The 16927-nt window shown below is 33.4% G+C and overlaps 1 protein-coding gene across 1 annotated transcript in view; it reads right to left on the reverse strand.

Annotated features, from left to right (window-relative positions):
- LRRC49 (leucine rich repeat containing 49) overlaps positions 1-16927 on the reverse strand; it is a 151060-nt gene that overhangs the window by 38225 nt on the left and 95908 nt on the right. Inside the window, exons 9-12 of the mRNA XM_036841995.1 lie at positions 16717-16850; positions 15354-15516; positions 3059-3296; positions 1660-1845 (exon numbers count right to left, since the gene is read on the reverse strand). Of these exons, the coding sequence (XP_036697890.1) occupies positions 1660-1845; positions 3059-3296; positions 15354-15516; positions 16717-16850 (721 nt within the window). The remainder of the gene's footprint in view (positions 1-1659; positions 1846-3058; positions 3297-15353; positions 15517-16716; positions 16851-16927) is intronic.

Below are 16927 nucleotides of genomic sequence, written 5' to 3' on the forward strand. Positions count from 1 at the left end.
AATATCATTCTCTCTTATACAAAGAGAAGTAGAAATATAGTATAACATTATTATATATTGTCAAGGATGAGATAAGCAGTTTTATTTTAGGTCTTTTATTAAAGGGTCAAATATCCCTGGCATTGACATTTTCGGAACTTTCAATCAGAATAAATTACATTGGTTCTTTCTCTTTCTTCTCTACTTTATACAATTATATTATACTATTACTTCCTATCTCAAGGTTTTATAATAATTATTACATCTCCAGTAGTGATCCACATTTGGGTAAATACACTATTTAGGGTTAATTGAGATAACGATTTGGCCATTAATGAGGGAGAATTACTCACCCATAGCAAAAATAACTATTTTATTTCCAGTGTAGGCTAGCTTTGGAAACTTTTGGAACTAATTATTAGATCTGACCAGTGACTCACAGCCTCTCTGGGGAAGTACCAAGAGGGTACATAAAGCTGAAACAAATCTCTTGAGAACTAGCTGGAGAAATTAATAGTCATCTGAAGGTTCCAGGTTTGCCCTACATCTTCAACAGATGGCTGATACTGTGGTCATGGGCCTACCATGGTTGATGCAAATTTCATATGGCTTTTTTACAATGACCCAGAGACCTCCAGTCTCCTAATGGTATGCTGTAGTTTCGGAGTTTTAGGCTAGAGTTACTTACAGTGTTATCAGCTGCAGGGAAATACAGTTGCTATTACCACCATGCTAGCAAAGTTGATTATAGTTCATCTTACAATAAGGAGGTCTGAATTTTAAGAGATAATCACAATAATACTAACAGCATATTAAAGATTTTTTCCTTTAGAGGATTATTTAAATTCAGTTCTGGAATTCCACAGTAGAGGAAGAAGCATAGTTTCTCTCTTTTCTTCCAAAGTAATATTTAAAGAGAACATGATCTTTGGATAGCTGGGGGATTAACCCTGTGACAAGCTTAGCAGAATCAATCTGAAAAATAACTCTTTACTAATAATTTTCCAGTTATTCAGGCTCCAGTCCCAAGTTATACAACGCAGATATGCCAAAAGCATCTGCTACAAACTATTAACAAAGCAGTCTGGACGTTTATGGACTTATGGTTGTTTTACTTCCTTTTTCACTCATCTTTACTTTATCTTCTTTTATCTTTCCTCCTAGCTTATTTCTCCTTCTCATCTCTTCTTTTTAAAATCACTCTTCTTTCCCTAGGTACATTCTTTTTTTTCCATGTTATTCTTCCCTTCCTCTACCACAATCCTTATTAATTGACATTTAGTATCACTTCCCCATACCATTTTGCATGTCAGACAGTCTGTAAAGCACTCTGAAAAATACAAAGATCACATTACTTACAGAAGTGGTTTTTCTAAATTTTAAACTATTATCCTACAAACACTTTACTTCTCTGAATACCTACAAACTATCAAAAAAGTATTTACTATTCACCATGATCTGGTTACTATTTTATTTTCAAAATTTTTCTAATACCTTAGAAGTTTTTAGATAAATAGTTTTAGCTTTTCAACATTTTAAATGTCAAGATTTTTTAAAAAAAAAACATTATTTCTCAAAAGTTCCATCATGATTTTATACATAAATTCCTGGCCATTTTTATGACTACTTCCCCTAAAAAGGAATATTTTAATTCTACAGTTGACTTCGTGTTTAGCTTACCTCTGTTCCATTTATTTTCTGCATATTAAAATGGCTCAGTCTAAACAGAACATAATATTTCCAGAGCGTAAAATTGACAACTGGATTTCCTTGAGGATCAATTGTCAGCTGGTCAACTCGACGGAGTTGTGCTAGTGCATTAAATTGCTGCAGCATTACAAGATTTGTTTCCTTGAATTTAAGGTGCTACAACAATAAAACAAAAAAAGAGGTGAATATTGAGTTTAACCATCTTAAAATATTAACATTAAAGCTTCACTGATCATTCCCCAAATAAATGTAAACTTTACGCTTAGCTAATATGTTTTCAATTACATTAAACCAACTGAATGTATTAAACTTACATAAACTTTAATCCACCTGATGCAAAATTATTGATGGAATATATTAATCCATCCAATATTGGATTCAAAGTGATTTCCCTTCTGCAAAGGATATCCCCCTATTTATTAACAACCTAAGAGTCTTAAAAATTATATAAATATACAATAATTCAGACTCTTCCAGGTATTACAATGATTTTATATGCTTTACACTGAGATGAAATCTACAAAGGAAAGATCAGAAGTAAAATTTTCAGAATTTTATAAATGCAGGGCTCACACAGCGCTTCTGAGAAAAACTAGTTAACCATTATTACTTTTATCTTGCTAATTACTATGTAGGCTACTTAAACTGGCTACCAGAAAATAAAATCACTAAAACCGAAATGCTAATGTAAGTGTTCTGTCTGTGAATTTGGATGATCTTTTCTAAACATACTGTCTCCACTTCTATCTTTTTTAGGGAGGATGATATAACAAAAGAAAAATAAAAAACACTTAATAAAGGGTAGGTGAGGGAAATCACTTGGCTGACAGAGAAAAACACAATGATAATAAAAACTCAGGAGAGAATTCATGGAAATCACAGTTTCTGCAAATTCATACTAATAAATAATACAATAATACCATAATTGGAAAGGGCTAATTTCTCAAAGTAATTTTAATGAGCTATTAAAATTATTTTAAGTGTTGTTAGGGGACTACTATAAAAATTATATATAAATATATATGTCCCATTAATACCAGGTACAATAAATGAATATATAATATACAGTTGGGTGAGGTCCTGTTGAAAGTTTTACAAAGTAGAAATATATAATTTGAATAAAATTACATTAGTCCGTTATACTCCATAGAGAAGCATTTTCTAGAGAGATAATTTCCAATATTTACAGAAGACTGTATGGTCATTTATGAATACTAATTTAAATCCCAGATTCAGAAAATCAACACAAGAACTTAGTCTCCCTGCCAGATAGAAACTGCAGAAATAAAAGTTAAAATAGGTCTTTGGCCTGAATATACAAGTCATGACTGAGAAGAATTCAAACATACAACTAAAAGGAAATGTTTACCAAAGAATTAGGAAACTTAATCTTCAATTTGGGAAGCACTTGGACGATTTCATCAAATTCTATGAAAGTGAAGGACACTGTTGTCACCATTCCTGCTGTTTGCACGCTCCAGTTCCGATCCAGACATTCCAGCGCTCCTGAGCCATACAAGGAAAGTGTGTCTCCCTCCACTTCGACAAGGTGTGTGTCTGTGACAGATAGACCTTGTAAAGCACTGGTGAGTCCTGAGTCCAGAGACCTGGAAAACCCAACATATAATTTTAAATGAAAGTCTTATCATGCAAAGTAAATAACAAATTATAAAGACCTGTTGGAAAGGTATTTGAAATTTTATATTCACTTTTTTTCATTTCGGTAATTAAACCCAGAGCACCAAAGACTAATTTTCAATAGACTATCTACAAGTTTTGTGTTCTTCTAGTCATGTACTTTAATTCAAAAAGAGGCACATGTGAACAACAAAAATACCACTTTTAAACCCAAATTATTTATATCAATGAAAGATAATTGATAGTCTATTTGGTTTTAAAACAATCCATTTAATATATCATAGATATCTTTGCATGTGAAAACAAATAGGTTTTCCTAATCTATAAAGTATTCCACTGTCTGGCTGAAAAAAACCTGTATTTTACAAAATAATATTTCTATAGTAAGAACCATGTAATATAAAACTATGTTTATAAAACACTTGGGAATTTATATAATAACTGCTAAGAATAGTTTCTCTTTCAGAAGCTGGATTAAAGGGTAACTTTGACTTTCTATTTTTGAATATTTCAATGTTGTTTGAAATTTTGCAAGTGTATATATATTACAGTTATAAGCAGTACAATCAATGAAGATTTCCTCCCCATTTTGAAATAAGAAATGATAAAAAAATCCACTACTGACTCTATGTGTGTGTATATATATATATATATATATATATATATACACACACACACACACACACACATACATATACGAAATAACTTCACATATCTACTGAATATGATCATTGTTATTATTTTCAGTTAGAGCCACGTTTTATAAAAGGTTACTTAAATGATAGCTCTTTGAAGAAGAAAAGAAATAGCTTGATCCAATTCAAATTTTCTGCTTTGTGAATAGAGACATAACTATTTGTTTTACCCAATCTCAAAACTCAGTCGATGCTTGGTTTTTGTTCTATGGGTTTTCGTTCTGGAATTCTGCTCTCAGACAGTATTTATTTGCCCTTACTAATATATTAGTGCTTTGCTCTCCTTTGTGCTCCTATGGAATTTTGTACACTCTTCCAATACATCACTTCTCATACTCAAGCATAATTATGTGTTTACAATTTTGACTATATTTTTTCAGCTTTGGGGCTCTGGAATCTATGAGCTTTTCACAATGGGCTTTTCACAATGTAAATGACTGCATTATTAAAGATCTTCAAAAGTTTTATAATGCTGATGCTGGGAGTAAGACTGACAAACCATCACCCTGTTGGTTTATCATGCTTTACTAGACTTACTGTACTTACTTCATAGGTACCAGTTAACATGTAACACATTTGTTGACACAATAAGAAGCTGGGTAATGACATCAATCAACTCTAAGTGAATATGCAACTGAGAAAATATAAAAGGACTGATTTCTGCCAGACTAGTGCTCAAGACAATGATTATTATCTGACAATAATCAAACATTCAATGAGCAGTGGTGTGTGAATAATCTTAGATGATAATCCTATAAATGTAATGGCTGATAATATAGAACAAAAATAAGATGAGAATGAAGAATTCCTTATACTGTGCTTTGTGTGATAACTTTGTGTTGAGCTATGTAAAGCATGTAATCATTCCTAGAATAGGATAAATGATAGGAGTTACACTTCAATGCCACTGAAATAAAGAGGGCTTAATGAAAAGAATATATACCACTATTACAGCACTTAACCACACTGCACTGCAGTTACTTGTTTCCTTGTCTGTCTCTCTTACTAAACATTGTGATCCTTGAGGGCTCAAACTTTGTCACATTCACTATAGTAGATCCAGCACCTAGCACAGTTCCCTAGCACATGTTGTGCTCAATAAATATTTCTTCAAAGAATTAATGAAATGAGACAATTATGAAGTTTCTTAGGAGTATCTATGGACTCTTAAGAAGGGTGTTCCAATCATAAACTGTGGTTCGAGCAAAGGGACAAGTCAGTGACATAGTCACGGGCTAAGGGTTAGTAAGAAGGTTTCTGCAGGTGAGGCAAAGACCAATAATGAAGAAGTAAAGTCAAGGCAAGAAAAAGGTTTGCTAGTTGATGTAGTGATGCCTGATGGTCATGACATGCAACAAAAGAAGCTGAATCACAGCTATGTGCCAAAAACATGAATAAATCCTTTGAGAAGCTGTGTTGTTTTATATCATCTATTTGGAAGTGTCTTGTTTACCTTTTTTCCATATGATTAAAAGTTTAAGAATATAAACTACAAAATAAAATGTCTATTATTAGAAAAGGATTATTTATTTTCTTTAAAGGTTTGTCAAGCAAACTGTTAAGAAAATAAGTGAAATAAACAAACCTAGCCTCAGCAAAACAGTTGTGTAGTTACAAAACAAAGCAGAAGTAATTTCTAACTTTTATAGACCTCACATGGACATTCAGTAACAACAAATGGCAAGTTTGCTGGGATGTAGATAGGAAACAAAGCACCTATTAAATAGGTCATACAAGACCAAACCCATTTCAGTTATTTTCTGAATGAGGCCTGAGGTTAGCCTCAGACTCTGGCCAATATGGAACAGAGGAATCTGTCCCTCGGTGAAAGTGTGCTCTGATTTCCATAAAACATAACTTAGGACGTTTGCTCCCCATGTTTATATGTTGGGGATCGTCCTTCCAGTTTTCCCTGTGTGCTTAATAGATATGTCCACATCTTTTTAGTCAAACATACATACATATTATTTCACTTGCTCCCTTATTCACTTATTCACCAAACATTTGCTAAAAGCCCACAGGGCACTGTCCTAAGAATTTGTCCCAGGCAACCAACTCATCTGAATTGATAAGGACAATCAGTATAGAAATCATGTGCAAATTTTTAAATATATCAAAACTCTCTTCACTTTTATTGGGCTATGTTCCCAGAAATAGAACTGCTCTAATCATACTCTGCAGTTAAATTAATAAACACATGGGTATAATTTCTAAACTGAAATGACCTCAACCTCATTAAACAAGTAGGTTAATCTGGAGAACCTATTATGTGTCAGATATTGTGGTAGGCATTGGGGATATAAAGATAAATTAATACTTATTTGTCCTTAAAGAGCTCCCAACCTGGATGGAGGGTGGAAAGCAAGATAAATGTATACATTAATCCTAATATAATATTTATGTTTATTGTCATATAATGAATATTTAAACAATATGCTATGGAAATGCAGAGGAAGAACAATGAATTCTTCTAGTGGGGAGAAGTTAGGTTTCAAAAGGAGGTAGTATCTGAACTGGTCCTTGAAAGATGAACAGTAGAATTTCATCAGAAGTAGAAGGAAGAAGCATACTTTAGATAAGAAAAATAGAATGAATAAAGGCACAGAAGCCTAATTATATATAACATATTCAGTTAAGAACAATTTCAATATGTATGGAACACTGAAACATAGAAATTAAACACTTAAACATATGGGGGAGTAGTAGCTGAAGATGAAGCTGAAAAGTCAGATTTTATCCCATAAGGTTGAGGAGCAGAAAAAGATTTTTAAATAAAAAAGTAACAGAACCATATTCAATGCAAGTTTTTAAGCATCTCCAATGTGCCATGCATGGAGCTAGGTTCTGGTGCTTGGGATAAAAAGATGAATAAGATATGTTCCCTGCCCTCAAGGACCTACTTGAGACAGATAATAAATTGGTGAACTTTGTGGAGGATGTAGCAGGGAGAGACTGAATGGAGAGAGATTAGTAGGAAGACCAGTGCAATAGTGTCAACTAGACCATATAAGGGCATAACAAAAAAGAGGGTATCATGCAGTAGAAAAGGCATTGACAAGAAGATCAGATAGAGCTTAGTTCAAATCCCAGATCTGCCAGTGATAAATAGATGACTTTTGGAGCAAGTTATTTAATTTCTTTGTGGTTTCAGTTTCCTTGTATGTAAAATGGTTGTCATAATACATATTTTTTCAGAGTTGTTATTAAGACTAGAAATCATATTCTAAACCATACTCCATGCTTAGTTCAATACATTTTAGTGATAATTATTAATAAAAGAAGAGAACACAGATATACCAGATATTTAAGAGATCATAAAAGTAGGACTTAGTGATTGTCGGGAAGGAAGGAGAGGGAGGATTCAAGTGTTATTCAAATGTTTTAGACTAGGTGATGGAGTCACCTGGTCTAGGTTTTACCCTTGTCTAGTTTAAATTTATGCTTTAAGAAATGTGGTATTCCTCTATGGAGGATCTATGCTTTAAAATTTGTTTCTCCATGAAGCCCAATACATTTCCATGTATATTTCCCTACTCAAGTATTATTTATATAACAGTAGGCAGTTTACCATCAAATAGGAATTCTCTTCAAGATCTTTACTGGTTAATTCCAAGTCCAAATGTTCATTTATCCAACTCAACCTTTATGTAAGAATTAATCAGAAAAATATTCCATGCCTTCTTGATTAGTAGAGGACACTAAGACAGGGTGATTAACTTAATGCAACACAGTAATGAGTCCCTGAAGCCAGGCTAAATGGAGAATATACTCTTAAATGCCTAAATGGAAAAAAAAGACAATATTTCAGAGGACTACAGGTTTTTAAAAAAATCTTTATGCATTCTATAACAGGCTAGAACAGAAAGACTTAAAATATTTCAGAAGATTCTTTTCCCAGTGAATAAGTGGTGCTGATTCCTATAATAACGTATTTTATGAATTTCTATTACAACATTCATAGGTGTGGAAATTCATTTTATGCATTATATTTTATTATAGTAGTGTTGGCTAAAATAACACAGTGTTCATAGACAGGAAATGACCAAAAATAAACCAGCTTCACTGCATGCATCCAATGTAAGCAAAGAAAATATTACACCAAGTACTTTCCCATTTCTGGCAAGGGAAAGAAACCTGTAGTATGTCACTTTACTATAGATCTGTCCCAAGTATAGTGAACAGTGAAATCATTAATGGGATATACCAAAGTTTTACAGAATTTCTTCTCTTTATGTGCCTGTACTTTTTTCATGGATACTTATTTCCAGGCGTTTAGTTACACACCCACAAGCCAAAGGTCACAGACATTGTAACACAAGAATTAGCCACTTTTTTGGCATTATGAAATACTAAAGACTATAAATGGGATAGTTGAAAATGGAAAATCTTATGAAGCATTAAAAAACAAATTGGGGGCTTCCCTGGTGGCGCAGTGGTTAAGAGTCCGCCTGCCAGTGCGGGGGACATGGGTTCGAGCCCTGGTCTGGGAAGATCCCACATGCCGCGGAGCAACTAAGCCCGTGTGCCACAACTACTGAGCCTGCGCATCTGGAGCCTGTGCTCCGCAAGGGGAGAGGCCGTGACAGTGAGAGGCCTGCGCACCGTGATGAAGAGTGGCCCCCACTCGCCACAACTGGAGAAAGCCCTCGCACAGAAACGAAGACCCAACACAGCCAAAAATAAATAATAAATAAATAAATAAATAAATTTATAAAAAAAAAAAAAAACAAATTGGAACCCTAAGGAAGAGACTTTGTGGCCCTCTGACTAGCTTTCTACCTTCAGAGACAGCCAGGCTTATATCATTCCCAAAAGATGAAATTTAATTATATTTTTAAATATTTACAGAGAATGTAGTAATATAACTTCTAATATTTAAAATGTTTCACTTTGTGCTTTCAGATAAAAAAGTAGACAGAATGAGCACATGTGTTTGAAACCTCTCCCTCTAAGTCCCCATTAAAGTAATTGAAATGTTGTATACCCACAATAACAAGTAAAAAGGAAAGTGGGAGACAGTCTTCAGCAAGAAGTTTCAACAAATTTCTGGAAGCTGGAAGGTGAAGAATTTTGAGTGAGGAAGAAGGACAAAGGAAGCCATAGCTTTGAATATGAACTGGAGACAAGAACAAAGACGGCAGCCAAGCTGCCCAGTAGAACTTTGGAAAGGAAAGAACAGAGATATGATGGAAGATGGGAATGAGAAGTGCGGGAGGGGCATTAATTGAAGATCTGCAAAAGGACCCTACAACCTACTTCTCCCACTGCCAATAAAACAGTCAGAGGGGCATTGCAGTTCAGTGGGAAAAGGAAAGAATACTCAATAAATAACACTGGGGCAACTGGTTATTCCTAAGGGGAAAAACAAATTTGACCTCAGCCTCAAACTTAAAAAATCAATTCCAAGTGTAATAAAGACTAAAATATGATAGGCAAAATTTTAAACCTTTAGGAAGACAAAATGGGAGAATATTTTTATAATCTCAATGTAGTAAAAGATTTTTTCCCTTAAACACAATCTAAATGGGTAAACCATAAAAGAAGAGATAATACATATTGGTATCTTCAAAATATAAATGACATTTAAAGTCAAAGAAATATATGATATTGCTTAGGGGGGAAGCAGAGAGTGAAAAGAGGGCCCAGGATCAAATTCAGAGGAATTCTACCACCTAGAGGTTGAGAGGATAGAAGTACTTGAGGATATGAAAAATACACATAATCCAAGTAAAAAGCAAAGGCTGCTAGTAATATGATATAAAATAATAAACTGTAAACAATGGTCCAAAAGGAAATAATGAGACTAAATTAGGTCAGGGACATAGAAAGCTTCAATAAGAGTGGATTCTATTCAAAAGATAAAAAAGAAATTCAAAGAAATTGGAATGTGGTAAAGGCAGCACAAATTTCTTTGTTAAACAAACAAACAAAAACAACACAACAAAACAGGCCATCAGAAACTCCAGATAAAAAGAAACTATGTAAGAAAGGCATGGCTCAAATACGAAGCAAACTGAAGTGTGGCATGGTTTTGAACAAACTTTGAAGTGTAATCTTTGAATCTGATGCTAGGACTAGTCTCCTTGAATGGTTTAGGGACCAGAAAATGAGATATAATCATAGTATACTACTTAACTCTCAAGTAAAATATAGTTACATGATAGTTACATAATCACAGAAATTTAAACACTGTTTACCAGTTTTCAATCTTTAGATGCTACCAATTGACAAATGTTTTGGTTACAGAACAGATAAAAATGATACTGATCTTGAAATGTAAAAGAACAGCTCATAGAATACAGCAAAACTAGCATATCAAAGGAGAGAAACTCCATCCCTACAGAAGGCAACAAATACGATAGCACAAACTGTCAGAATCAACTTTTTCAGAATTCTAGAGTCTAAAAAGAAATTACAACAACCAGAGGAATGCTTAATGAAGAAAAAAAGTGCTGAATTTTACTAAGAGAGTTCTGTGGCATTTTAAATTACCCTGCTACCATTCCCCACTCCCCAGGTCAGTGGCAGCCTTGAAGATGACAGTCCACATTCCTTGTGTAGGTTGCTGGTACCAGAGGAAGCCATACATACCTTACTATCAAAAAATTGTTGTTATGTGTTTTGACACATCTAATGGCTCCCCAAAGGATCAGCTCAAGGGATTGCCTTTGTTTTCTTGACTCAGAGCTTCCTCATGGCTGAGGTGGCTTCCCGGGCAGCATTTTTCAAAAGTATTTTTTTTCTTAAACAAATTTATTTATTTATTTATTTATGGCTGCGTTGGGTCTTTAGTTGTGGCGCACGGGCTTAGTTGCTCCGTGGCATGTGGGATCTTCCCGGCCCAGGGTTCAAACTCTTGTCCCCTGCATTGGAAGGCGGATTCTTAAACACTGCACCACCAGGGAAGCCCTCAAAAGTAGTTAAAGGCAAAAACATATTTAGCTGCTGCCACATGGGGCAAACATAGACAGACCAAAAAGACTGAGAAACAAGAGGCTGGGGAAGAAGATACTTAGGGGAAGAGGGACTTTGAGAAGCTCCTGTGTATTCCAGGGAATCTAGAGGGCAACATTTATGTTCACATTTATGTTCAGAAAAGACCTGAGAGGACCCTAAACAATCACCTCCAACTGTGGAAAGACAAAGACAAAGAGAGATTCCTGAAAGCAACAAGAGAGAAATGACTAGTCTTGTAAAAGGAATTCTCAATAAGAGTAACAGCCAACTTCTCATCAGAAACCATGGAAGGCAGAAGGCAGTGGGATGACACACCTGAAGTGTTGAAAGAAAAAAAAAAAACCTGTTAACCAAGAATTCTATATCCAGCAAAACTGTACTTCAAAACTCAGGGAGAAATTAAGACATTTCTAGATAAACAAAAACTGTGAGAGTTCATTGTTAGTACACCTGCCCTTTAAGAAATGCTAAAAGTCCTTTAGATTGAAATGAAAGGACCCTAGACAATAACTCAAAGTCACATGAAGAAATAAAGAATACTAGAAAAGGTAATTACACAGATAAATATAGAAGCCGGTATTACTGTATTTTTGGTTGGTAACTCCTCTTTTTTCCTATATGATTTAATAGACAAATGCATAAAATAATAACTATAAATCTATGTTAATGTCCACGCAATGTATAAAGATGAAATTTGTGATAACAGCAACATAGAGGGGTGTGGAGCTATATAAGAGCAAAGTGTTTGTATATTATTGCAACTAAGTTGGTATTAATGCAAACTAAAATGTTATACATTAAGATGTTAATTGTAATCCTCAGGGTAACAACTAAAAAAAAAACTACAAAATATACAGTAAAAGGAATGAGAAGGGAATTAAAATGTTACACTAAAAAAATCAAACACAAAAGCAGATAGGAATGGAGGAATTGAGAAATAAAGAAAATATACAAGTAGAAAAAAAAAGCAAAATGACCGAAGTAAGACCTTTCTCATTAGGACCTGATATATTAAATTCTTCAACTAAAAGGCAGATATGAGCAGAATGGATTTTAAGAAAATGATTCAACTATATGCTTTCTACAAAATTAAAAGACACAAATAGATTGAAATTGAAAGGAAGGAAAAAGATATTCAAAGCAAATGGTAAACAAAAGAGATGTTATATAAGAAATTGTCACAGGAGACATGCAAGAGACATAGAAGGACATTTTATATTGATAAAAGGGTCAATTCATCAAGAACACATAACACCCAAAATATATGAAGTAAAAACTGACAGAACTGAAGGGAGAAATAGTTCTACAATAATATTTGGAGATCTCAATACCCTACTTTCAATAATGGATGGACTATCTAGACAGATCAAAAAGAAATAGAGGACTTGAAGAAGACTATAAAACAACTAGATATAACAGATGTATACAGAAGATTCTACCCAACATTAGAATATGCATTCTTCTTAAGTGCACATGGAACATTCTTCAGGGCAGAAGCCACAAAATGAGTCTCAATAAATTTTGAAAGTTTGAACTCACACTATGAAATGAAACTAGAAATCAAGAACAGAAGGAAATCTGGAAAATTCACGAGTATGTGGAAATTAAACTACACTCAACCAATAGGTCAAGGAAGATATAGCAAGGGAAATTAGAAAAGTATAGCTGATAGAAACTGCAATGTAAAAAGGTGGGAAGAAAAGTAAAAGAAGGATAGATTCATCTTGCCCACTAACACACCATTGTAAAGCAAATTATACTCCAATAAAGGTGTTAAAAAAAAAAAAGAATACAATGGTGGTTGTCAGGGGCTGGGGGAGGCACGGAGAAATGGGGAGTTGTTTTTAATAGGTATAAAGTTTCTGTTACATTTTAGAGATGTGCCATAAAATGTGGTGCCTATCTTTATTAATACTGCATAGTACACTTAAAAATGTGTTAAGAGGGTAGATTTCATAATGTGTTCTTACTATAATAAAAAAGCAATTAATTAAAAAAAAATAGCCTAGACCATATGGTCCATCATTTCTTTCTTTTGTCATTATACTTGAATTTTTAAATTCTTTATCTTTGATCCTTTATCTCCTTATTCTTTATAAGACATTTAGCTTCTCTACCGATACACCTTGCTACTCTGTGCTCCTGGAATACTCACTCAACAATTCAGACTGTAGTTGCTACAGTTTCATGGTCTATAACCTCCTTTAGTTCCTCAGGATTTTCCTTCAGTAACGCAACACTTCCCCAGTTAGCTCCCTAGTATACTTGAAAAGTATGGAGAGATATACCATGATTTTTAAAGTGATGATTTATTATCTTAAGAATGTTAATCCTACTGAAATAAACAACTTAAATGCCATTTGAATAAGATTCTAACATTTCCATTTAGATTAAATGATTTTAAAGTTCATATGTAAGAACAAGTGTGTGAGAACTGAAACTTTGAAAAGAATAGTGAAAGCATATTTCCCTTACTAGATATTAAAACTTAGTATAAAATGACAATAATCAAAAGAGTCTGGTATTGGCATTAAGACATATAAGTAGATTAGTGACATGGAATAGAAAGTCCAGAAATATATCCAATATTTATGGGAATTTACTATAAGATGAAAATGGCATTCTCATTAAAAAAGACAATAATTTAATTGAGGAATGCTATTAGAAAATTAACTAGTCAATTGAAATAAAATCAAGTTAGACTCTTACCTAACACCATATATAAAATAAATTTGACGTATTAAAGGAGTAATTTTAAAAACCTTATTAAAATTTTAGAATAAAATTATAAGATCATTTGGATAAACTAGGTACTAGGAAACCTTCTTAAGGTAGATAGAAAAAATATTTTTTAAGAAAAGATAAATCAGAAATAGAACTGACTTGTGTAGTATTTCATAAATCTAAAGCCCAATGATACAAAGTTTTAATTTTATAAAGTATAGTTCTAGCCAAGTAAAATTATATTTTGACATTTCAATAATACTAAATAAAGCTCCAGGGCAATATAAGTGATATATCTGTTATACTTAATTAGAATTTTAATTCTTGTTTCCTTATTTTTCTAGCTAAAAGATCTACATGTGGATACCCAAATGAGCTGAAGGAGGTACATTGATCAATATAAATTAATCTTATAACTAAAATTGTAAAAGTATATTTGTCTTTAAAATACATGTCAAACTCTTTTACTCCAGTAAACTTCTAAAATATTATTCTAATTCCTTTTAAATGACTGTATTACATTCTTCATATATGGAAAGTTTAAAGAATACTGGCTGAAAACTTGAAATAAAGCTATATTATATTTAGTTGAAATGTATTACAGAATTTGGTTTGGTCATTAGATAACTGTGCATCAAGTGAAACAAAATTGCAGTGCATTCTATCTTTGATTTTTAGGTTTTATTTTAAATTATATACATATGTTTTTAAATTATAAATAACTATGAAGATATATATGCTTTATATTCCTCTTATTTACTTGATTCTAGTATGCCTTCTTGAGAGGAAGAGAAATATGAAGTCTAGAAAGTGTCTCAGATTTGCTCATAATCAAGGGATATGTGTTATCTGACCAATGTGTCATAGAAGAAGAGGCTGTGAGCCACTAGAATAGACAGATATTATAGAACACAACTGGAGTAACTATTTAGATTTTATGCCGAATTGCTTAATACTACTATTTAAGGAGTAAGGATTTGTGATAGCTACTGGGGAAACAACAGAGGTTAGACAATTAGGATTCTTTTCCTTGAGAAGCTTACATTCTAGTGGGAAGACAGTTATGAAACAACTAATTACCCACTAGTTATTTAATTATGGTCATGATAAGTGCTAACAAGGGCAAGTGCAGAGTACTGGGAGAAAAAAAGGTATCTGATTCTAGCTAGTCTCCGGGAAGTTGTTAGGGAAGGCTTTTCAGGGGAAGTGAGGTTTAAATTTAAGACCTCCAGGCTGAGTTGTAGTAGCCAGGGTAGGGTGAGGGAAGTAGGGCAGCGGAGAATACACTGTTTGTAAGAGAAGGGTTCTGAAGTAGGAAGTAACTGAATTGGAAATCACTGAGGCTGCAGCACAATAATAAGTGGCTGATGGTACGGGATAAAATAGGTGAGGTGGGTAGAGGGTCTCACAGGCTATATTAAGTAATCTAGATTTATTCCTATGAAAATAAGAAACTACTGAAGGGTTTTTAATTAGGGGTCAGCTTATATTTTCAATATTTCCATCTTAACTTTAAACCTACTGCTAATTTCAGTAGGTTTTCTTAAGAAAACTATCGTAAAATAATTATATGTCAAATGTTTTCCTGTTTTCTGTCCAAATTCAGTTCTCTAAAGATAGTAGTATCTGGAAAAGAATAGCATTGCATACCCTGTTTCCTCTGGAAATGCAGAGATGGTGCTTCCATCGTTCTGACAGTGGTCCTGAGAGTCAGAATCTTTTCTATCTTGGTTTGTAGCAATATTGGTAATGCGATGTTGTTGCAAGTCCCACTTTCGAGCTACGTTGTTAATTGTTAACCTTTTCTTCTCTCCTATGAAAAAGTTCATTGGGACAAGAATTACATAATGCAATTTTTTTGTAGCAGGAGAGTCCAAGGAGCATATTGTTTGTACTACTTTCACACCTTTAAAAGGAGTCCTGTAACTCAAAGTAGCTACCAAATATGTATTCTAAAACACCAGTATAAGTGGCCTTTATTTAACCTATGCAATCAACCATCTCAACGATGTTCTATCATCCTTAACAAATTATATACAAACAATAATTACTTCCATTGGAGATAAGAAAATTCACTATTTGAAAGTTTAATTTGACAGAAATTTATATATTCAAGCATTATGTGAAGTTTTAATTAGACAGAAAATTATGCATTTGTGTTTAACACAGCAAGAAAAACTAATGATATTTTAATTTTCCTACTCAATAATTATGGCAAACATGGTGGAATACTTTGGGGGAAAGGGAAGAAGGAAGGAGACCTAGTTTGATCAATGTTCCAAGCTTCACAGCATAAATTACAATGTTTGAAAGTTAATAATCATACATAGACTACTAAATGAAATTGTACTAGGTTGAAATATTTCTAGATAACTAGTAGCATCCTAGATTATCCATTATCAAAGTTAATATTTTTAAATGGCATATTGATTAAATCAGAGTGCTGAAAATGGACACTTTCCCTTTTCTCTTTACTTAGAAATAATCATCCAGTGAAAAATCATCTGTGTGATAACTGATTCACCTGCTCTCTTTGGAGCCAGTGAAGGCTGTTAGGAAGATTCTTTGCCCATTCCCCTCAGTGCATTCACACATGCAGATACTTATGTTTAGTTCCACCTCTTTGCCTGTCTAAATTTTAGATGTAGAAATGCATTGGATAGGAATGAAAAGTGGTGACAAAGCTTAATTAAAACTAAACATTTTTAAAGTTCTATTTCTGCATTTAAAAATGTTTTTAGCATGGGTTCTTTTTTCTATTGCTTGGAATTTCAAATTTGTTTATATAATTAAATGGTTTATACTTAATATGTATATACTGCTGAGCCTTTTTGACATTTTACGTATGTCCTTCTTATCTAAAGCAAGTAGGAATCTGCCGTTCTACTATAAATTTTTCCCCCAAATCTATGATAAAAGGCAACCTTACCTAAAGAATTCTGTTTCAGTTATTTGCAGATGACTGGGACAACCCAATTCTTAATCTAAGCAATACCACTATTTTACTCAGTACCAAGGCTACTTTGAAAGAGGCAGGGGCAGTGAGTAAATGGAGGATGGCTATCATGCTGGCTCCATGCATTTGGTTTTCTGGCTGACTTGGAGTCGGCAAAATAAATTTTTCTTAATGAGGTAGATATAGCGATGCTTAGAAAAATGGCACAAAAGTTTACACCACTGAGTATGTTAACAAACTTTTAACAAGATACTCTGAAAATGCAAAC

The sequence above is a fragment of the Balaenoptera musculus genome, chromosome 2 (genome assembly GCF_009873245.2).
Source record: "Balaenoptera musculus isolate JJ_BM4_2016_0621 chromosome 2, mBalMus1.pri.v3, whole genome shotgun sequence".
In the NCBI taxonomy this organism is placed as follows: domain Eukaryota; kingdom Metazoa; phylum Chordata; class Mammalia; order Artiodactyla; family Balaenopteridae; genus Balaenoptera; species Balaenoptera musculus.